At 42.0% G+C, this 24,094-nt stretch overlaps 1 protein-coding gene across 16 annotated transcripts in view; it reads right to left on the reverse strand.

Annotated features, from left to right (window-relative positions):
- The window catches only part of ANKS1B (ankyrin repeat and sterile alpha motif domain containing 1B), a 432,537-nt gene that overhangs the window by 66,690 nt on the left and 341,753 nt on the right, over positions 1–24,094 (reverse strand). For 13 of the 16 annotated variants that reach the window (XM_081822235.1, XM_081822233.1, XM_081822230.1 and 10 more), the window contains 2 exons: positions 18,135–18,242; positions 15,886–16,065 (listed from right to left, as the gene is read on the reverse strand). In XM_081822235.1, coding sequence (XP_081678361.1) covers positions 15,886–16,065; positions 18,135–18,242 — 288 coding nt within the window. The remainder of the gene's footprint in view (positions 1–15,885; positions 16,066–18,134; positions 18,243–24,094) is intronic. The other 3 variants (XM_081822238.1, XM_081822237.1, XM_081822236.1) reach the window with 2 other exon arrangements.

Raw genomic sequence — 24,094 nt, forward strand, 5'->3', positions numbered from 1 at the left:
CCTTTGTTGGAGAGGGGAGCACAGGAGAAGGACAAAGGCCTCTTTTCTTATCCGGCTATGGCTGAATTCTCTGACAGCTTGCACTGCTTCCTAGAGTAATGCTCCACCGGAGTAATGGCCTCCGGTGTCCTCTTGTAGGGAGTGCAACCATCCTGCCCCACACAGGTTCTACTGCGTTTCTGTGTGAGATCTTTGGAGGGCTCTGTAGGGATGGATGGGGTCCCCACTGCACAGTTCCTGATGTGAGAAATATGTCCCAAGCCTGACTTCCTCCAACCTCTACTCAGCCCTCCTAGAGCCCATGCTCACCCGTTGGACAGGACACAGGGGAGAGGGTATAACCCAGACTCCTCCTACACACCCACCCACATCACACATACATACAGCCTGGCTGTGCAGGGTAGGCTGCTCTGTGACCACTCCCCTCTCTGCCAGGACATGTCCCTCCAGTTCTCTCTTCTTCAGCTCAGGTTGGTGCATCTGCCTATCAGAAGTCTGACTGTGGAATGAGATGCCCGTTTCCCCTTCTGGCAGGTTCCCCCACTCTGCATGAGACTTCCTCTTAGAGCTCTTCCAGAGTAGGCTCTAAGTGCATGGGGACACCTCTCTCTTCTCCCATGCGCTCTCCTCAGTGGCTCAGACAGTTCTCTGCCCTTCCCCAACACCAGTCTTCTGCCTGTCCACACAGGCAGCTGATGGCGCCTGGTTTCACCACCTCCTGGTCAATCCTGAACAGGGTAGCTGACTCCATTATTGGCAACTTTCTCTTGAGAATACTCTGTACTTAGTTCCTACAGGAAATTTCCCACTTAATGTCTTGTTACATGAATCTTATCTTCCAACAGTCAGAGAAAGTTACCAGAGAGTTAAGGAGGGAAGAGAGGGTCTCGTACATCACTTAGTTTATTTTTTTAAATCTGCATAAAATTTTTCTCAATGAAGAAAAAAACTCTACCTCTAGTCACATACACTGAAGAGAGTTTGTATGTGGCTTATATACATTTGAAAGATGTTACAATAACTATTTTCATTTATAAGCTGTGTCTTAAACTTAGAAAACAATAACACTTCTATAAGTTCCAACAATTAATTGACTCAACGCAAAGGGTAAAAAGTCAGATTTTTAAAAAAGAGTTGAAAATAAAGGCAGTTGTGTTTTAGTTGTGGAGGTTGTTGAAGAAAATGCTGATACATTTCAGATACCACAGTAATTCTTTTGGCAGTAAATAATTTATCAGGCTCAAAGAGCAGTTACTCTAGGTGGATTAGCTGTAACTGGTGTCTTCATAAGATAAAATGGCTCTTCTAGGCACATGGTTATTAGACTGAGTACTGGAATGAGGTTTTTTTTTTTAATGCAAAAGAGTTTCCATCACAGAATTTCATTATATTTATGAAGATAATATTTCACGGTACAACTTGTATTGAAGTGCTGAGTTCTGAACAGTTCTGAGAAAGAAAATACTGGTGATAAGATTTCATCGGGAGCCCAAATTCCTAGAATGGTAGTGATTTAAATCTAAGTTTTAATTAAGCTTTAGAATGTCCTCATCTGTAAAGAATAATAATAGTACTTGACCTACTTATTTTGTCAGGTTGTTCTGCAGCTCATGTTAAGCTTCATGAGAGAGGGAACTTTTTCACAGCTAAATTTCTAGCACCTCGAACACAAAAGGCCATCAAGCATGTTTACTGAATCAATGGAACAGTAGAATGTGTTCAAAGTTTCTTGACAAAGAGTAAAGCACGACAGGAACATTAATTACTACTATTCATTATCATTTGTAGTTGGTCTGCTTTGTTATCGCCACGTGTGCTTTTAGTCAGTGATGTCACTGCTGACACATTTCTGGTAAAGGCACCAGAAATTAACCTTGCAGACTTCTTGTTAGAATGATTCTCATTTTTTCCTGATAAAGGTTGACAAAGGGCTGCTCACTTTGTTGAAGAGAGAAGGAACATTTGTAATTAGTATACCTATGCGTTAAAGGGCTCCTTGTACAGAGCCTGGAAACAATTCTATAAAAGGATGTTAAATATCCCTCTGCAAATTTCATTTGCTTATTTCTCAGGCTAACTTAGTTTATCTGAACCTGAATTACCATGAAATCCAAATAAATGGGGATTAAGGAAAGATATAGTCTTATAACCAAGATATAGTCAATAACTGAATGTGGATTTCTTTGATGAAGCAAAGGCATATCATGTTATCTTTAGTTCAGACCTCTCTCCTGACTCTGGAAATGTTTTCTTAAAATACAACACACATCTTGTTCTTGTCACCATCATGTACCTCAGGTTACCAGGAATTCAGTTCAGAAAATACAACACATCTGCATTCCAATCTAATGACAAAATGTAAAGCATAGTACTTATATCTTCAAGGTTTTCTTTCTAAAGGTAGGCTTCTTTTCTGCTCAACTGGTAGCATTCCAGTAGTTTATGATATATTCTCTCTTCTTCCTCATCCATTTTCCCCCTCTTTACTGGAGCATTCTCAAACAGTGCTATAACATCTTCTACTAAAAGCATTAAAGAGGGCATGTTCTGTATGGAGCACTGGGTGTTATATGCAAACAATGAATCATGGAACACTACATCAAAAAGTAATGATGTAATGTATGGTGATTAACATAACATAATTAAAAAAAAATTAAAAAAAAAAAAAAGCAAATGGATTCCTTCCCTTGACCCAACATCCTTCTTGAGCTCCTACTCAATTTCTGTTCTTAAGAAGCAAAATGCCCCAAGAGGTGCCTGTGCTTTCTCCATGTTCTCTTTTCCTGTCCTCACTTGAGCCCATTCTACAGAAACTGCTTTTCTCTATACCCTTCACTCTGCCAAATCTGACGCTTCATTTTCCTTGACCTCTGACACTTGATCACTCCTTCCATTTCTTGGCCTCCTTTGCTGGTTCCTATAAGTGGTCATCTTCTGATCCCTGGAGCATCAGTCCTCGATTCCTTTCCCTTCTCTGGCTACATTAGGTGGTGTCACCCAGTTCTGACTCTCAGATTTGTATCTCCAGTCTAGACCTCTCCCCTGAGCTTCACACTTGGATACCCAGCTGTCCTCTTGATGCTGCCCTACTTTGATGATTAATAGGCATCTTAACCTTAAATTAAATGCCCAAACCAAGCTCCTGTTTACCTCACCTTCCCCATAAGACTTTTTGTCTCAGTGAACAGCAACCCCTTCTTCCAGCCACATCCTTTTGCTCACATTTCTCATCCAATCTAGCAGCAAATCCTGCTGAGTCTACTTCTAAAGTCTTCTCACCCTCCTATCACTGCCTGGTCCAAGCCACTACCTTTTCTCACTTGGATTATTCCATTAGCTTGCAAACTGGTCTCGTTGCTTTCAACCTTGTCCCCTTAGTGCTTATTCTCAATACAACTGCCAACATGATCTGTTTGAAATGAAAGCTGCATCATGCCACTCTGTTCCAATGAACCCACAGGAAGATCCAGAGTCCTGACGATGGCCTGCGAGCATCTCCATCCTCTGGCACCCAGCCCCAGCCTCATCTCTCTGCCCTCCTCTCCTACTATTCTTCTTGCTTACTTGGTTCTGGACATTCCCGCTTCAAGCCTCTGCATTTGTCTCCCCTTCTGCCTGAAATGTTCTTCCTCCAGCTACTGCGGGACTAGCTCCCCCATTTCCTGCAGGCTCTACTCCAATGTCACCATCTCAGAGAAGCCCTCCCTGAACATCCAGCGTATTATGTCCAAATTCAGTCTATATTTTCCACACTGTAAAAGGATTATTCTTTTAAGCAGAAGTTGAACATTTAAAAAAGGTTTAGAACATAGGAATCTGTCTCCCTGGCACCATGACATCATTTCAAGATAGTTACTGCATCTTTTGAGCACAAGGCATGGGTCACAAAGTGGCTGTCTATGGAATGCATGTTGCTACGGACACAATCCCTTTTCCACCATCAGGACCAGTAGTAAACTGGGATTCAGAGGCTGATGGTGGGTCTTGGAATGGAGCAAGCTGACAAGAGCTCCATCTACTCACTAACACCAATTAGGCTCTGAAAACCTTCCAGGAGTCTGCCAACACTGTGTAGCTAGTTTAATAAAGAAACGTATATGAATAGAGTCCTCCGGTCAGATTCTACCAAGATGAAATTTTCTGCCTTGTTCTAGCCCTGAAAAAAAATTGTCTTTTTCTCCGTTTCTCCCTTATATTGTCAAAATTTTTTCACACTTCGGGGTGTTCGAAAATTGACCAGAAAGAATCCAACAAGAAACAGGAAAGGTTCAGGGTTGAATGCTAAAGGTATAATGAAATCCATTCCTTCTCTTGGATGACAGCGCTTCTAAAATAAAACAAAAACAAACTTGAAGAGTGAACAAAACAGCTTCAAAGGCAAAAGAAGAAGGGGCACCCTAACAAAGGAAGGCTTGGTCAGCAGCCAGCGGACTCAGCGGCTCCTTGAGCAGAGACTAAAATGAGATCTGTCAAAAGATGGGAGTCAGAGAGACTCGGTTCAGGCAAGGATTAATGCACCCAACACCTCTGCATCTTTTCTTCCAGCAGTGACAGCCTCTTCTTCCATGGGCACTCACAGAAATACTGCCTGGAAATCAGAAGATCAAAACCCTTGGTTTCTCCTGAGTTGCCCAGAAGCTGTGGGCCAGCCTAGGATCACTGCCATCTCCCTGCCATGGATTCAGGAATGATCCTCCTCTCCCCTCCTGTGAGCTCTGCGATTTGCACACAGCCCTCAAACAACTGTATGGGATTCTTCTTTTCAACTACACTCGATTGTCTCAAGTTCAGGGTTTTTGGTTTTTGTTTAAATTTTTATTTATTTATATGTTTGCCACTGACCCTTTTAAGAAAAGTTTCAGACTATTTCATCTGCAGGGAATGCTGGACTCAAGAAGATGCTGTTTCCTGTCATTTCTCCACCTCCCTGAAGAGCAGTCCTATCAAACCTTTGTGATTGTGACCTTCCCCTGGAAGTGAAGAGTCAGGCCAACAGTTCTCTCTGTGTGACCCACTGTTCATGGCATCAGCATTCATTAATCTAGCAAAAGTGGGAAGAACTAAATACCACTATTGGTCCCATCCTAAGTCCATTGGCATGATACAGATACTGATGATAAATTCCTGTTGCTTGCCCAAATTTACAGGTTTCTCTCTTTCCCTCCCTCCTTCCTGCCTTCCTCCCTCCCAACTGATTCTGGTAATGACAGCACATAAAATAAGCCCTCAGCTACCAAGGTAGGAGAGAACGTACAGGCTAGGTGATTTCTGTTATTCATTTGCAGAGATCATATATAACCTGCATTCCCTAATATGACAGTTGTAGCCCTAAATGACAATACACAATTATTTATGAGATCTCTTCAGAAAAAGGAAAGCAGAGAGAAAAAAGGAACACTGTGCAATTGAGATCGTAATGTACAGCTCCCCAGTTTCCCTGCGTCTTGCAGGGAATTTAAGTCAATTGGGATCATGCTATTTATTGCAATAGGGGCTGTTTTACTTGTTCTACCTCAAACTTTGGATGCCACCATTACTGATACATTTTTCAGAACACCTAAGAAGCAGAAATATTAATAACTCATTCAGAAAAGCAGCGATCAGCTTTTTTATCACGAATTGTTGCGAAGGAACCGGATTTTGCAGAGTAATACTGCTCTTTGCCTTTAACATCTTTTTATACATTATGTTCCTTTCTTGCAAACTGAGGCTGTCATTTTCTTTATTTAAACCCATTTATTAGCTAGATGCTCAACATTGCTTCCTGCCTCTGGTAAAAAAAGGGTATTGGACAAGGCCATTCATTCACCGATGTTGAGACACCATTATTTCCCCATATTATGAGTGTGGAAAATATGGAAAAATGAGGTCTAGTTGAATGATGATCTTAAATGATGCCAACCCAAGAGGTCTCTGGCAGAAGACTGCAGTTTCTTCCTCATTTCTGTCTGTTCAACACTGAAGTCACCACATTGGAGAAATTACTTGAAAGACATGCTTGTTTGAATAAGCGTTTTAAATTAGCACATGACATAATTGGGGAGGATCACTGATAAACTGAGTGTTGACCAAGCTTTAGCAAGACATTGACAGACTAGGATTATTGGGTAAACAACTTGATAAAACTGTTTTTGCTGGAAAGCTGGAAAGGAATAGTGTAAATGTAAAATCCTGCATTACGGTTAAACATACACACACACACACACACACACACACACACACACACACACACACACACACACACACACCAAGGCTGAGGGCTGAGGAGGGAGGCATGGCCCATGGCCATTGGTAAAGGCTGGGACATTTTCATGAAGAAAAGCTCAGTAGGAGTTAACAAGATGTTACTGATGTTAAGCATGAGCATCAACAAAGCAGATGTGCCCAGAGCTGGGGAATGAGGATGCTGTGGGGTCCACATCCCACTTCTCAGAATGATATTGGCAAGGAGTGAGGGGAAGGCATCAAATTCTCTTTAGTCTTAAAGAACTATTCTCAGTAAAAGGGAGCAGATTTATTCTTCATGTTTTCCAAACTAACTATGTAGTAGTTTTAGGAAGGCTTATATCAATTCAGCATAAGGCAACAGTTCTATCAGAACTTTTCCAACGGTGATGGGACTGCTTCACAAAGTTGGGGTCACCTTCCCAGTGACAAAGGTAGGCAGAAACTTGTAGCTGTCTATTAAGGATGTATTAGAAGCAGTGCTGCATTAAGTCACAGGACTAGATACATTTTCTGGGCCCTTCCCATCCTAAGATTCTCTGCTTTTCTTTAGCAGAAGCACAGAAGAATCTTCTAGTCATTAACAAAAGTTACTGCAAATTTTTGTGATGCTGCATTCAAACCTCATTGGAGACCCCTATAGAAAAGGGGTCACGCCATTTCATAATTGTTTACATGAAGCAATTGTTTGCTGCTCCTGATTTGTAAAGAATGAGAAAATGGATGTCAAGAGCAAAGGATTTTCTTGACAAAGTTTATCCATGCTACCTTGGAGGTTCAATTCTCTACTAATCTTGCCTTTTCATAAAACGTTAGATATTATTAATAGTTTGTCACAGGACTCAAAACATTGCACTAAAGACTTTTGGGGTTCTAGAACTTGTAGAATGTGTTGTGTCTGCCGGGACCCCGTTTGGATAGAGACAGTGCAGGTGTATCAACACATGGTTAAAGCACAGGGTGGGAAGCTTGACTGCTTGGGTCCAAACCCTGCCTCGACTTCTTACAACCTGTGTGGTCTTGGGTAAGCAACATAAATTCTCCATGCTTTGAGGGTTGTATTAATTATACATTATAAGTTGTACTATAAGTCATATTAATCAGTGCTGCCTCTGACAATAATGGTGTTGAGCTAACTTACCAGATCTACTGGGCAGGGGATATGCTTCTGTTCCAGATAGTTTTTCTAGAAGATTTGAGACCATCCCAATTTGTGTCTAATCTGGGGTCCTAGAAACCTGTGGCTTTGTGGTGCCTATAACCTTGTGTAAAGTAATCTGGTCAACAAGTATTTACAGAGTCCTTATTACAGGGAATTTTAAAATGATGAAGGAAGAGTCAGGCCTTGTTACTACATAGCCAACATACACTTCACTGTAAGAGAAAAAAATTTGTTTAAATGTAAAATATAATGATAGATTTTGATGTATGCTAACTCATAAAGTATTTAAAAGTATTTAAATAGGGGTTTCATCCTTAAATCCTTTCCAAAGAGCTCCAATGCTAACTGGGTTATAACACAGATAGGAACTCCTTGGAGTATTCGAACTCCTAAGAACTATCGTTTCCATATCAGTGGAGAGGTATTAGTTTGGGCTCAGGAGCTGGAAAACAGAAATAGTTTTGTAAAACACAGTTAAATATTATGAGCTTTACTTTGCATTGCATTTATTCCCAGTTGTTAATTGAAAAAGCATACTGTAGAAGTTTTCTCAAAATAATGATACTTTCTAATAAAACAACCCAAACATATAACTTTAGAGTTTGTAAAATACTTTGATAACTACTCCTTTACTTGTGCCTCACAAAAAATAATGCGTGGGCGCGCACACACACACACACACACACACACACACACACACCCTCCTTTATAATTAGCTCTGGACAGGTAAGTGAACCAGAACAGGCTGATCTGAACAAATGCGACTCAATCCTGGCACTTTTGGGGGGGAACTCCTGGAAAGATAAGCCATCTTTCTTGTAGTTTCAAGTTGAATAGAAACTGGATTTGAAACTCCCTCATAGAGAGAGCCTGTTTGGGAGAAGAGCAGAGTTGAGACATGAAGAGCCAAAGAGCAAGACATCATAGGAGCACCCGGACCCAGGTCTACCTGGACTTCACAGTGAAATGATTCAAACACATGCCCTTTTTAACTTAAAGACACCCTGAGGTGGATTTTTGTTACTTGCATGTATCTAGAAGAGTCCCTACTGGTATATTACTTCAGTCATCTACAAATGGAATTAACTGAGAAAGGACCGCATAATCAGCCCTATTTCCTCTAGACATTAAAAAAACCTTGTCTTCATTTTTTTTTTTTTTTTACATTGGAAAAAGAAAAGGAAGAGGGAGAGGGAGAATAAGAGAATTCTCCTACCCTTGAAAATTTATCAAGGTCAGATTATAACAGCCAAAACTCTGACCTGCAGACCCAAGAACTGGACTGAATATAATGAGAAACATTCCAAAGATTTAACAAGTGGAAAAATAGCCCGGTGTGCCTCTATGTGAATAAGCTGCTCACTGTCAGCAAGCCTAAGGCACCACTAAGTATCAGGAGGTCAATTCTACCGAAATAGGGTTTTTATATATTGTCAGATTTCTTATTTATTCAGTTGAAAATAGGATGTTTTATACTGATTTTTTAAAAAAATCCATGGTCTGTTTTTAATGGGAAACATTCACTTTGGTTAAGTACCAGGACACTGAGGGAAGGTGGAGACATCAAAGCTTCTCTAGCAAAATGAATGGAGGTGTTTAGGTCTGACTGGCATCTGTCAGGACAAACTCCTGGTCATCTAATTTGCCTCGCCGATGGACTTGACAGAGAATGAAATAATCCAGACTTGTAAGATGAGTATCAAAATCTAAAAACAAATCCCTCTGAGTGATTTTTTTAAACCTGATGCACAGGATAGATTTTTTTAAACCTGATGCACAGGATAGACAGTGACACTTCAGTGTTTCCCAAAGACACTAATCACATTGGAATTTCCCACCCCAAAGTTGTCACAGGGAGAGACCAGTATATATTTTAAGAAGAGGCAATTAACTGTCCACATTAATAAACAACGTATACACACATCAGATTTAAATTCCAATTATGAAAGCAACGTTTTCCACTTCTGCTTGGTGTGATGCTTTTGGGACTCAATGGCTGGTGGTCCAGAGTTCTTGGCTTGACACAGGGCACAGATACCATCAACATCCCAAGTTATCTCTGAAGCTGGCGTGTCAGCCTGTCAACCCGACAAGCTGTCAAATTGGAAGTTTCTGATGGAAGAGCTTTCTGAGTTTATTCTTAACCTTCTTTTTTTGGTTATATGTTATCTGTCTGTGCTTAAGTATTAGAAGTTGCTCTTTAGACGTTCATGGAAGAAAATTTTGAAGTCATGGACAGGCTGAGCCTTTCTGAGTAGTGGTTAGGTGATAAAAATCTAAACTAAAAGCTAGCCATAAACCTAGGAGCATTTAAAAAAAAATCTAATGTTAACACAGTAATAAGAAAACTTGTTAGTTTGGGGGGGGGAAATCGCTTAGTAAAATGCTGTCCCTTGAGCATAGTCATGCTATTTTCTGAAGGCTGATTCTGTAAATTCCCATAATGCCAGAGAAGTGGGTAGAATTTCTAGAAACAATAGACTTCCCCGGGGAAAGTGTGAAAAAATAAATTACCATCTTCCTTCTTTCCCAAAGACGGCAAGCATTTGCCTCATGGCTTGGGATAGCCATGCCTCTGTAGCTAATTTTGCGGACTGTGTATTTCAAGCAAGTTCTAAATTTCATTTAAGGAAAAATAATCCCTCTTTCTCACTTAATGTTTTACCTCACCATGTTAAAATACTGTAACATGCCATTAGTATATTCTTTGCTACATACTTTAAAAAAAGTTTTTATTTAAATTCCAGTTAGTTAACATTTTAGTTTCAGGTGTGCAATGTAGTGATTCGACACTTCCATCCATCACCTGGTGCTCCTCGCAAGGGGAGGGGGGTGAGGTGATGGGTTAAACAGGTGATGGGGACTAAGGAGTGCTACATACTTTTGTAGCCTGAATTTGTAGAGAACTATTCCAACTATCCTCTGCCTCTCCTGGCTTTGTGATCACCGCACAGACCCCCTTCTCCATCATGAGAGATGCTTCTCGGCAGTCTTCACATTTATGCAACTAAAATAATAAAGAGCAAAATTCCAATTCCACTGTCCATATATATTCTAAGCATGCATAATGCTGGAACAAAAAGACTGTCTTTTAGAATGCTAAACCATCTGAGTGAGCACTTACCTTTCTAATATCTTTAGCACTGACTGGCCCTATGATGAACCAGGGACCTTCGAATTAGGGACTGACAGGTGATATACCTGAATTGAGAGTCATATCATCTACGTATTAATAACACAGTGACTTACAGTTTAGAATATGCTTTCACATAAATTATCTGGTACACACAAATCCCAGAGGCAGGCTTTATCCACATTTTAAAGAAAGCTGAAAGGGCGCCTGGGTTGCTCAGCCGTTAAGCGTCTGCCTTCGGCTCAGGTCATGATCCCAGGGTCCTGGGATGGAGCCCCGCATCATCGGGCTCCCTGCTCCGTGGGAAGCCTGTTTCTCCCTCTCCCTCTCCCCCTGCTTGTGTTCCCTCTCTCACTGTGTCTATCAAATAAATAAATAAAATCTTAAAAAAAAAAAAGAAAGAAAGAAAGCTGAAGTTCAGAGAAACCACATGACTTGGTACGGTCGCACAGCCAGAGAGAAAGCAAATGAGAACTCCGACTGAAGAAGCCGCTAAGGAAACAGTGTCTCACTGTTTGCAGAAACACACCCAAGGACGTCTCTGTATGCGCTGTAAGCCCCATACCTCCGTGCAAAGCTTTCACAAACATGCGTGAAGGGCAGAGCTCTGCCAAGATGTGCAGAGAGGGGTCTCCACTAAAAGGCTCAACAAATAACCATTATACTTTTGCATTAAAGGGTTTTATGGTGATACATAAAAAAGCGGATTCAATAAGTTTCCACTAAACTGCTAGTGATTTTATTCTCATTCTGCTTGCTGTGCCTACGTAAGTGTAATCTATCCTAGCATAGGGGAAATTTGTATTTGTTGAACTGTTATTAACATGTTTTATATCATGTAAAAATATTTATATCATTTAAGACAGCTACCACAGGGTATCAAGAGCCATAGAGGAACCAGGATATGGTCAGGTAGGCAAAGCGTGAGTCCCAGCTCTGCCACACGCCAACCGTGTGGCAAACCTCTCACCCACCTGGGCTTGCTTGAGCACAGGATATGCCATTGTGAGGATTAGATAAGATAAAGCACATGGACTCCCAGGCACTCATTTGGCCACGACAGGGCTTCTATCTGGCCCTGTTTCCATTTCTCTTCTTTTAACGGTATCAAAAGAACGGACATTTGTAGAACTCATATAATATGTAAAATGCTTTCAAATAAAGAAGTAACTGATCGCTTGTACTTATTAAGTAATACTGCTTGGATCAAGAAACACTAGACTTCCAACTGAATCAACTTTCTACTGACTGAGGAGCAATTCACCCAAAGCCTTTGCAGTGTCTTACATGATCCCCAGGCAAGTTCTGATTTGACTTCTTTCTGGCTGTGTGACCCCGAGCAAGCAAGTCATGTGGTTTCGCAGTCTCCTTGTCTTCAAAATGTGGATAATGTCTATTTCTCAGGTTTGTGTGCATCAGATAAGGTAACTGCCCCCCAATACTGACCTTTTTATTTAGATGAGAGCCTTCCAAACACAAGGACTTCTACATGATGGATTTTCTTCATTAATATCAAGCAAAAATTTGTGCAAAGATATGTATTTCTCTTACTACTTAGGAGCCCTTTTTATTTTGTGAAAATAGAAGCATCGTTATATTTTTCCATAAGTATTTTTTGTAAATGAAGGCCTATAAGTGGTGATAAGTTTCATATTGGGAAACCCTTTTCCTTTCTTTGTAACTTTGCGGAATGTGGTCTCTAGTCTTTGTTAGCTCCATTACTTTCCTTTATTATTCATTTTAAGAGTATTCTTTTTTTTAATATTTAATTTATTTATTCATGAGAAACAAAGAGAGAGAGCGCATGGCAGAGGCAGAGGGAGAAGCAGGCTCCCCGCTGAGCAAGGAGCCCGATGTGGGGCTTGATCCCAGGACCCTGGGATCACAACCCGAGCCGAAAGCAGACACTTAACCGACTGAGCCACACAGGCACCCAAGAGTATTCTGACTTCTAAATATCACTCAAGAAAATTTCCAAAGATTGTGAGTCGGCCCTAAATACTGGACATATTTGTCCCCCTTCTGTTCTATTTTCCATATTTTCACTTGCTTTTTCATCTCTACAGAACTCGGACTGAGAAACTTATCTGCTGTGTGCAATATGCACATGAGTAGTTGTGTGGGATAGTTCGTTTGTACTAAAATGAGGTAACAGATGTGAAAGCACTTTGAAAATTTAAAAGCTCTAAGTTGTTATTATACAAATGTGAGTGCAACATTCATTTATTAGAGGTATGCCAATGTGGGAGCATTGCAGAGCTTCTGAGCTAATGAGTCCAATTCAGAACTTTAGAAAAGCAATGTTTTCAGCATGATGGAAACCCATTGTTTAGATGTGATTATATCATTTCGTTCAGTGAGTTAAAAAATGTTCTTGGTACTGAACTCAATTCTGTCTCTCACATATTTATTTAAGATGATTTGATGCCAGAATATTGCTTATATCAGAATAAAGGCAAGGAACAGCCACAATAGTTAAAATCTTTTGCATTCCAAGACAGGTATTTTTCATATTCGTTCAAGTTGAACACAAGTAATTAAACATCACCCTAGTGTTACTTTCGAAAATCATTTGCCAATGAACAAATTTAATAGTGGAGGGGACACTGAATTCATCTCAATTTAACTTCAAGCATTGGTTTTCCAAGTGAAGCAAAGCACTTCCAAACATCTACTGAGCAGACCTCAAGAAGGCAACACTCCTCTGAATTGCTGCCACCACCAAGAACTTAAGGTTTCTGGCCTATGACTAGAATTCCAGATCACTCTGCTACTTGAAGTAGAGGGGTTTCTGAGAACATGGATCTGGCCTGGTGATTTTCTATTAATTGCATTTTCCTTTCTTTTAAGTAAGAAAGCCTGAAAATGGACTTCTATCATTTGGGGGGAAACAGATGGGCTAGGAAAGCCTTATCGACGCTACTTAAGCCTCTTGGGAGAAAGTCTCTGGGAAGGAACTTCAGGGACCGAGCTCCTGGTTAGAGGGAGGTATAACTAGCTGCTTGCTTACTGAAATTTTAATTTCTAGTTCAAGTCTTTAGGAAGACTCAGTTTTATTGGCTAAGCACATAACCTCAGGGAAGAATGTGATCTAGAGTGGATATGACAGGTTGTTAAAAAAGCAAACGGATTTAAAAAACCATATAGCAAATGACCAGAAAAGGAAGGATAAGAAAAAGCATCAGTTGAGTGGCTGAGTGGTAGAAAAGCACTTAAATAAAACCGTTCAACAACAAAATCACTGAGTATTTGGTATTTTGACAGGTTAAGGTTTTGAAACTATTTTTAAAAGGTACAAATTCATTTCTCCACAATTTTTGGCATTTCTAGACTAGGAAACATTCTCAAGAGAAACAAATAAAAAACTGCAATTAACACAACCGAAAGAGTTGTGATCCCAGAATCCTTTTTTCTTATTGATCAGATTCCTGCAGTGCCATCTCCTATTTTCTCTGCAGCCAAAGTGCTGTATTGAGCGGCAGGATTTCAGAAAGGTCTGATATGCTCCTGGCTGCCGATGGTGGCCTATGTCCATGCCAGTCATTCGATCACAGCAAGCATACCCGTGAGGAAAAGAAGCATGTCCACACAGACCCTCCGTGGCTCACCACGTCCATCCACCCACTTATCTCAGCCCCTTTCTGCTTCTGGACCTTTCTCACCTGGACAGATACAAGTTCATTCAACTTTCTCGAGGGTGAGACCATTCCTCAAAGGGATGCCTTCTGACTGGAGTGACAGGAAAAACATCTGGGCTATTCAATACCGGCCCTAGCTTATGAATCTCATGAAGAAGAGAAGGTAAGGAGGCAATCTTGCTAGGTTACCCGTGAGTGTTCACATGCAGGCAGAGGAGGAATTCATTTCCTCTTTGAAAAAACTATACTACGTGCAGAAATTTCATAGATTATATGAGGATCTCAGATAGGTGATTCTGCTTTTGAAGTTGGGAGAGTCACTAGTAGCTAATGGTCTTTAGCGAAGGATCCTCCTTTACCCAGGGAAGGGAAAGGTTCAGAAAAGACCCAGTTTGTACTCATACATAAAGACGGCATGGCTCAAAGTTAAAACAAACCATGTCTCTGAAATGCTGTCATTAGAGAAATTTAACCAGATATGTGATCCACAAATACTAACAAGGAGCAGGAAATACCTGAACAGCTTGGGGAAAAAGCTGTTCTTTAAAAGAACATCAGTGAAAACAGAAATAAGGATTAAAAGCTAATACTTAACAAGAGAGAAAGGGAAAATTATTCATTTCTTGTATCTCGTACATTTTCATCTCTCTTCAATATAAGATTGTCCGTAATCCTAACATTGCCATTCCCTGCTCAAAGAACCCAGAGAACAATTCAATACTGAGAGAGCTGAAAGGAGTTGCAGTATACCAGACCCTCTCTCTCCAGGGCATTTGCAGGCAGAATATCCATGGTTTCCAGAACATTCTCTTCACATTTTTCTTTCATGAGTGGCAGCACAGAATGTTTACCAAAGGCTTTTCAAAACAGAATCTCACCAAACAGGTCAGAAAAATATTTAACAAGCAAAGCAAAGCAATTACAGTTGAATTTTCACCTTAAGATTCTCATCCTAGGTGTGGGAGGCAGAGAGAAGCCTCTTAACACACCAGTCTGAACCTAGGAGGAGGATGAAAGAGTTGATTCTGCCAGTCGTTGTGAACAAATCCAAATCTTGAATTCTCAGAGAAACTCTAGAGCTAGCTGTCCCTCTGAATGGATGTTAGGAACAGCTCGGCCGTTTGGTCATGGCTGACTCAGGTTTCTGAGCAGCAGTCTGAGGGCAGGCTAGACAAGGACATCTCTACCAAAACCATGGAAAGCTCCGAACAGGAAAGGTTTCTTTTTTCAGTTCTTTGTGTCAGGCAGCATCATCACCTTCAACTCCTCAAGGTGACAATACGAAACGACGCAATTCTGTACAAGTATGTTAACTTGGAAGGAAGTTAACAACATCACGAGGCACTAATATTTCCCTCCGACTTCTGCTCTGTCATCTAACCGATTTACATTTTATAACCCAGACTTTTATTTTTCATTTTCATTTTGAGTCGATTCGTACGTGGTATGACTCCCTGTGGCCCAAAGACTTTCTGGGTGCAACGAGATCAGACAATTTCTCCCGTAAGAATGGATAACAAGGATCTGTGTATACATTCCATTCCCGGGAAGGTCTGTTTCGGTCTGGTTCAAATTGAGTAGGGAATGAAAGCCAGAGCGTAAAATGGTAAAATCCCAGTTGGGTGGACAACAGGCATCCGCTCACTGTGAGCTAGTGTTCAATATCAGAACGCATTACTTGATATGGGGGAAAGGCAAAAACATCACAGAGGCTTTTAACACCTTACCTGGGCCATCTGCCTCTCCAGTTTTGATCGGGGAATATCATCAAAGTAGTTTTCATTTCTTCTCCTCCTTGCATCGCCCTGCATGATAATGTGAGGAACGTCTAGGGAGCCACCAGTGGTGTAAGTGCTTTGGCTAAGTGATGGAGACAACTGAGGAGGAGTGTGATTACCACTGGGATCCTGAATGGAAATACATCATGAAATAAATACCATGTTCTTGTGGCTAACCTTTGCTTTCACAATTGTGAAATACTGACAAGACAAATTGCGGGGGTGGGGGAGTCATTTCTGAATCAACTGCCAAGGAATGGATGACGTCCCGCCATTTTATTGATGGCGTGATCTAGGCAACACTTTTCCCCCTAAGTATTTCAGGTCAAAAGCTTCAAGGATACTCAATCAGGCTCTGTTTTCTCGCACCCAGTGCTACGGAGGAGTTCAGGAGCGAGACAGACATAGGTCGGGCACCCCTGATGTCACCGCCGTGTGTGGACGCAGGAAGGAAGTACGTTTTCATGTGGACGGAGTGTCCTCACTGTGATAGACACATGAACAGAGAGCCCCGGTGGGACCTAATGGGTCTTGATTCGCCATCAAAAGGTGATGTGGCAATGGGGCGGGGAAGAGGACACAGCATGGAGACACAGCATGTCACACGCGGACTGCAGAGCAATGCATATAATGACAGAGGATGTGTGTCAACGGCAAAGATGACTCAAGCTGAGGGAAACTGGTCGGAAGGAAGACAAGGGGCGGCAGAAGGCTGGGCTCCAGTGTCTGCAAGTCAGAGGAGGGTTGGATTGTGCTGGGTCTCCAGGCCACTTCTCCCCCAGATGTTCTGGGCCTCCTTTGACAGATTAAGATGCTGCACTCTTTCTGGGGAAACCTCTGTCTTTGATCTGTTTGTTGTTCTCCTAAATCTCTTCCAGGGAAACAGAGGGAGAGGTTCAGGAGGGGAAGGAAAGACAGCAGCATAAGCAGGAGGAGTTGCTTGTTTAAAGAGGCATTTTAGGATGTTTGCGCTGATGGCACGGACATCTTTCCCTCCTTTCGTGCAGCGAAATGAAGGTAAGACATAATCCCTTTCTAGCCTTATTTCCCTCCTGACTTATTTGAGGCTTCCCTTACTAGAAAGAAAAGTAGGTCCTATTTCTACTTGCATTGCTCCCAAAGCCCCCAGCTAGTCTCCAAATGTCCCAGTGTGTCCCAATTTGCCCAGCATGTTCCTCCTGGTTCCCTCCTCCAGCCACATCCCCTGCATTCCCTGACATCCTTGTGCATCTTCTTCTCCTTTAAAAACGGAATCAGACTCAAAATCTTAACAGCCCCTCTCTGCCCGGCCCTCCGCTGTGCTGGCGGTAAAGCCGGGAGGCTGTTTGCTGGAGCTCCCTGATGAGGCTTTCTACGGCATTTCATGGCTGGGGCTTCCGCCCAAGTGCCGGGCCCCTGTGCACTGTTTGCTATCCCCACCTTTGCTGACACGTGCAGAAAAAGGATGAGAAGCAAGTGCAGGACTAACTGAAGAGAACAGAGCTGGAACTCTCCAAGCGGCCATGGAGATCCAGAGTTTTTGAAAAGTTCCAATAGGCCTCACAGAACACCCATGCCTACTGGCGGCCCCTTCCCTCAGCTATCTTGCTGGCGATCAGCTCTCGTTTTCTTGTTCTCCCTCCTCTTCCCTTCCTGCCTTCCTTCTCCTTCCACTTCAGTTTTCTCTCCCTTCTGTGGTTTCTCTCTCTAGTTTTTCTGCCCCATAATCCTGAAACGTAGCTGAAATAGTTTCTTAAAGTTCTCTAGATTCTTTATTCTTAATTTTTGAAGTGGCTAAAGCTGACAAGCTTGCACTGCCTGAAAACCAGGAGACCCTAAGATGAACTTTAAATTGATCCTTCCTTCCTCGATTGATTTCTTTTCTGTGGGTTTGAGGAGTTTGACAGAAAACTCATTTCCTCTCACTTGGTGCAGATGGGAGTGTGGGAAGGGAGGAGAGGGAGCGGTTCTTTAAAGGTGGTGGTTTGTCAGACGTACATCTAAAAATCTCAAAAATAGATATTTAACCAATTGAGAAAAAAGAAATCTCATCTTACAAAATACAATCAAAAGTGAGATTGTTTTTTATACAAATAAGGTAAGCTACATGGAAAACAGCCTGAACTTCCCGATCTGTTGCTTCGGTCATTTTATTTTATTACACAAGATAATTTTTGAGGATAAGAGTGGAGAACAAAACGAACAAGCTGGGCACTTACCCTGAGGGTGATGGACCGAGGGGGCTTCTGGGGTGGATCGTCGTGCAGCCTGTCTCCCAGAGATGCCAAAATACGTTTCCTGTGGCCAATCAAATTGATTTTTAAAACCTGAAACGACATATATTTGGGTTAAATATTTCGTTTGAGAAAAAATATTTTACATGTCTTAAAAGAGGAAAGAGTGAAGGGCTGTGCGCTGTTACCTCTGCCCCCTGAGAGGTGTGGTGTGAAGTCAGAGTGGGCCCTCGAGTCTGGAATGATGGGAACGGCATGGGCAGAGGCCAGGGTGGCAATGGCCTGGGGGCAGGAAACGAGAGCAGGGACACTGCTCCTTTCGCTCGAGCTGCCCTAGAGTCCAGTTCTCCGCTCAGCAACCACAGCGCTTTCTAAAGGGTAAGTCAAGTCTTTTCCCTTACCAGCGGAAAACTCTCCAATAGCTTTCTATTGCTCTTATTTTTTTAAAAGATTTTGTTTATTTATTTAAGGGAGAGAGAGAGAGAGCTCACAGAGGGAGAGGGAGAAGCAGGCTTCCCGCTGAGCAGGGAGCCTGATGCAGGAGACTCGATCCCAGGACCCCGGGATCATGACCTGAGCTGAAGGCAGATGCTTAACCGACCGAGCCAGCCAGGTACCCCTCTATTGCTCTTAAAATAAAATCTGAGTCCTGACCTGGCTCCAAAGCCCAATAGGGCTGGTTGCCCTCTGCCTCACACTGGTTTTCTCGGCTCCTTGAACATTCCGTACTCATTCTTACCTTGGGACCTCTATCCCTTTTGTCCAACTACCTGGAACTCTCATCTCAAGATTTTCAGATGACACCTTCTCATCTCTCTGGAGCTCAATGTTGTCTCCTCACAAAAGCCTTTTCCCTCCTCTCATTAAAAGAACCATGTCCTCAACCCCTGTCCCACTCTACCCTATGATCCTCTTTTTAACATTCTCTGAAATGACTTTGTTTAGAGGTTCAGAGTGTGTGTGTGTGTGTACCCCATCTCCCCCAGGTAAACTTCCTGCAAGCAGGGCCCTGGTCTATCTTTATCAGTATGATTTCCCAAATGCCTGAAGCAATGCTTGATATAATAGGGGCTCAATGAATATGACACAATGAATGTTAATGTCGATGAAAGTTGCAGAGTAGGGTGAGAATCAAACACTGCCCACCTGGGGGAAGACTCAGAGGCGCCCCAGAGTCTGATGATGCTACAAAGGGCACACTGTGGAAGAGCTGACAAAGGGAACCAAGACTTTCAGACAGTCTCAGTCCCCATCCCCTCCTGGAGCTTTACAAATGCTACCCCTTTCACCATCCCAAAATCCTTCTCAGGAAGGGGTTCTTCTTGCTTTCCAGAAGAGGAGACTAAAGTTCAGAGTGGTTAAGTAACCTATCTAAGGGCCAGTACACAGTGGCTTTGGGATTTGAAACAGGTTTGCCGGATTCCAAAACTTGTTTTATTCCAAGGTAAACTGCAAAGTGTGGGCACATCTCCAAATATTACTGACTTTTTAAAACAGGGTATTATAAATCCATTCGTAAGAAATGCATTTACCTCTTCTCTGCCAATCTGTAGTTTTAGGACAGAACTGGGACTATTTGGGTTACTAGTTCCTAAAGTATACTACCCCTAGTGTAAGTGACCTAAAAAAAAAATCTCTCTTCTCGAGTTTTAAAGGGGAGAGGTAGGCATTTCCTTGGCATTCATCCCATGCTACCTTGAATTTTTATGTGCCTCTTTGTCAGTTAGCCTATTGGCCTTTCTGCCTAAACTGATTCAGATTTTAAACCAGCAGTATGCTCTATTCCTTTCATATCTACTCTCTGACCCATGTCTACCGATGATGGGGATGGCAACTGTTAATCAAGGTGAGCATCCACATGTACCGTATCCCTATGATTTTGTGAACCTTCCCCCTGATCTTTGCAGTTGGCCTCCATAAACAGCTCCTCTTCCCCACAGTTCATCCGAGTCCATCTCTGCACCTTCTCCTGCCCTGTCAGAGCTGCTTAAGGCTTGTGGAACAAAAGACTCACAACATTCCAGGTATAAGCGATCCATGGCTTCACATTTCAGCCAGATACTATTTTTTGCTTTTAATGGCCCCCTTTAAATGTCCCTTTCCAAGCACTCCTGATTTCTGGCTGGCCTTTTAGCTGCAGTAGGCATAACTAGGGACTAAAATATACACTGACTTCGTTATAGCTGAAGTTCAAAGCCCTTTAATCTTGGAAGGATGGTTTGTATTACTTCTCCCTAAATTCCTTGCCCTACAGTTGTCCATGTAGAAGCCCATCTGCTGTCCAGAATTTGGCCTACTTGCGTAACCCTGTGTTGTCTTTCTGCATTTATATTAGCTGGCTTGGTATTTCACTACCTGGAGTTTAGTGGTTTTCACAAATCTGGAACTTCACCATATACTCCTCAGATGATTTATAAATATGCTAAAGTAAGTGTGGTCGCAGTGCTGATGACTTGCAGTGCCCATCACACTGTTTAGACAATCCAGAGAGATGCCCTGATATTTTTGCACTGTTTATTTTTTTAAAAAAAACCCTCAAGATCGAAGAATTCCTCCATTTCAGAAAAACACAACATTAACCTTTTCAAATGTATTTGCAAGTCTAAAAAACACTACATTTTCTCGTTCCCTTTTATTCGTATTCTCAATTACTTTGCCAAAAGGCTTCTATCAAATATAAGTTCCTCACGTAAAATCCCCACTGTCTTACTCCCAGTAGCTAATTGGCCCTGATGCTCACGCTGCTACCTTGGGCCCCTGGGTCCTGCTAAGAAATGTTTTTATACTAATAAGGACATTCAAAATTATTCTGACAAATAACTGACACAAAATAACAAATAACTGTGGTAAGAAGGAGCTGGAGTAACTCCCCCGCTGCTGCTTCTCCAATAATTACTCTCCAACAACTCCATTTGGGGCACGTGACCTGACTCTTCTGATCTCAGTTTTCGCACCTATAAAGTGAGGAAGTTAATGCTTTTGGGAATCCCAGCGTTGTTGGGAAGATGAAGAGTGAAACTGTGAGAATAACCAGCACAGGGCCTGGCACAGAGGAGATGCGACCTGCACGGTGGGCTGGACTCTAAGGATGCACAGAAATCCTGACCCACAAAGACAGGGACTTGGTGATTTTCAGAAAGTTAATCACGTCACACAAGTCCGCTGGTGTTTTGCAGGCAGAGATTTGGCTAACCTTGGAAAAACTCCCACTGAAGTGACACGTACTGGTAGGAACGGGTCTGGTTTCTAGCTATTAGTTTAATACTAGGACCTAATCTAAAAGAATGTATGCTATTCTCCCATGCATACTATTTAATCCCCACTAGGAGGTAAGCTGAGGCACTCCTCTACACTGCAGCTCCACTGCTTCCTCTTTCACAGAACTACCTGGAAGAGGGTATGAAAACAAAAAGAAAAATTATTACATTTCCTTACTACCTACAGCCCACTGACAAGTCCTCGGAACAGGCAGAGTGACCTTCCTCTAGGGACTCAGCTGCCTCGATGTTAATACTTTGCTAAGGGCAAAAGGCAATCTTAGCCACCCCCAGGATCCTATAAGTCTAACATATTCCTTTGGAAACTTCCTTTATCTCTACCCCCCAGATACATCTTGGCAATCATCCTCCAAGCATATGACCCACCGATAGACATCTGAAGGGTCTCATGACTGAGGGTTTGCTAAACAATAATAAATGACCTTTCCCAACAATTGCTAGCCCCCTCAGGATCCTGGAAACCTTGTTTCCAAAACACCTGGGAGGCTTACACCATCCCTAACCCCCTCCCAACTTGAAAGTATCTAGGGGACCACTCTTCATGACCCCAGGGCAGTTTTTCCTGCCCATGGGTCCTGTCCCCATGCTCTGTGCTTTAATAAAACCACCTTTTTGCACCAAAGACGTCTCATGAATTCTTTCTTGGCCTTCAGCTCCAGACCTCACCTACATTCAAAACTACATCCGGTAAACAGATTCACAGAATGAACAAATTAACACAGTGATGATTCATGTCAAAAACATTTGAGTAACTCCTTATTTATTAGAAATGATCCCATATTACTGAAGATAGCGATGATTACCATTTACTGAACATTTGCTATGTTCTAGTTGTGCTAGAAACTGTGCCAAGTGCATTACATATGTGCAAATATCTCATTTACTCCTTCCAATAATATTATCATTCTTAGTCTAGAGATACAACCTGAGACAGAAACACTGAGATCACACAGCTAACGGGAGGATGGCTGGGATGTGTCCCTGACTCTTAACCTGCTCTTTACCACTCACCATGCTCTTCTTGCCATCAGCCTCTACACCATTTGGCCTTAGCTACGCTATTGGTCCCATGTTATGAGGCTTCTTAAAATGGTGCCTTTTTTTTTTATTTTGAATTATCATGTTGAAAGCATTTAATATCGGGTTTTGATCATCTGAAACCATTAAAATAATATAGCTTCAGATCTGGACTAGGTTCATAGAAATGTTAAAGCTCCAGGCCAAAAGAGCTCAGGTGGGTACCTTACAGAATTCCTTGTGAAATGCAGACACAGACAAAGGACAGGAAGTCTTCATCAACCCAAGATTCGATCCAAGTTGGCAAGGATTAGAGTGCTAGGGAGGATGACATTTGACTACAAATCTCCCAAGTTGACAATAAGAGATCTGATTGGCAAGACAATAACAGAGAGACTATTCCAAAGATAGTCATTATGGAAAAGTCAAGTCCCAAGGCAATTGGGTCTGCCTTGCATGAGAACAACTTAATATCCGATCATCGTTGTAAGCAGACAGAGTAGTAATGGAATCCTATCACCCCAGGCACCATAATTGATGACCAGTCAGTTTGCCAACCTTTGGTTTTCAAAAAGCCAGAGCAATGATTACTGTGGTAGAGAAGATTTCTGTATGGTTTTCATTACTGCTCGGGTGTAAGTGAACTGCTTGTCAAAGGAACCCAATGGGGACAATGGGGTAAAGTACTGGTAATATAGTGGGGATTTAGTTATTCTAAGGTATTGAGCCAATTCAGTTCAATTCAAAAACCAATATTGAGTTTCTGCCACGGATTATTTGGCAATACACAGAGGAAACTCAGAGAAACCGGACATGAATAACCACACAGTCAAACCATTAACTAAGAAAAAATTATCATACACACCAGCATAAGAATGTGGTTCCAGCTGCTGAATTCTAACAGATAAGGAATAAAAGTGACTGCATGTTTTCTTAATGGTTTTTATTACAACTGTCATGAGAAATGTGGGCCAAAGGCAAGGAGTATTGTTGAACCAACGCGGACCTGCCTCATATTGGCATCCATTCATCAGAGTAGTAGCCGCCTCTAGGAGCTTTCTCCGGTATCATCAATTACACAGGACATCTTCAGAAACCCCGTGGCAAATCCCGGCAATAGAATAACTGTGCGCAGTGACAATGCTGTAATGTTACGTCTTTTACGTTTCTGGGTCTAGCTGTAGGAATTCTGCTAGACAACAGCATGACTTTACCCTCACACTGAACAGGCTCACATCAGAATCTATGTCACAGCGCCTGTGAGAGTCAGCACACTGACACTTCTCTTTTCTTCTTTTTAAATTTAATACGATATAAATTGGATGTGAATTTAACGTGATGTAAATGAAACATGTTTTTCTTTCTCTGCTTTTAAAAATTAAACAATGTTCTGGGGCTGGTGTGGGAGGGATGGGGTGGCTGGGTGATAGACACTGGGGAGGGTACGTGCTATGGTGAGCGCTGTGAATTGTGTAAGACTGTTGAATCACAGATCTGTACCTCTGAAACAAATAATACATTATATGTTAAAAAAAAAAAAAGAAGAAGATAGCAGGAGGGGAGGAATCAAGGGGGGGAAATCGGAGGGGGAGACGAACCATGAGAGACGATGGACTCTGAAAAACAAACTGAGGGTTCTAGAGGGGAGGG

The sequence above is a fragment of the Leptonychotes weddellii genome, chromosome 5 (assembly GCF_054177405.1).
Source record: "Leptonychotes weddellii isolate Sample4059 chromosome 5, ASM5417740v2, whole genome shotgun sequence".
Taxonomy (NCBI): Eukaryota; Metazoa; Chordata; class Mammalia; order Carnivora; family Phocidae; genus Leptonychotes; species Leptonychotes weddellii.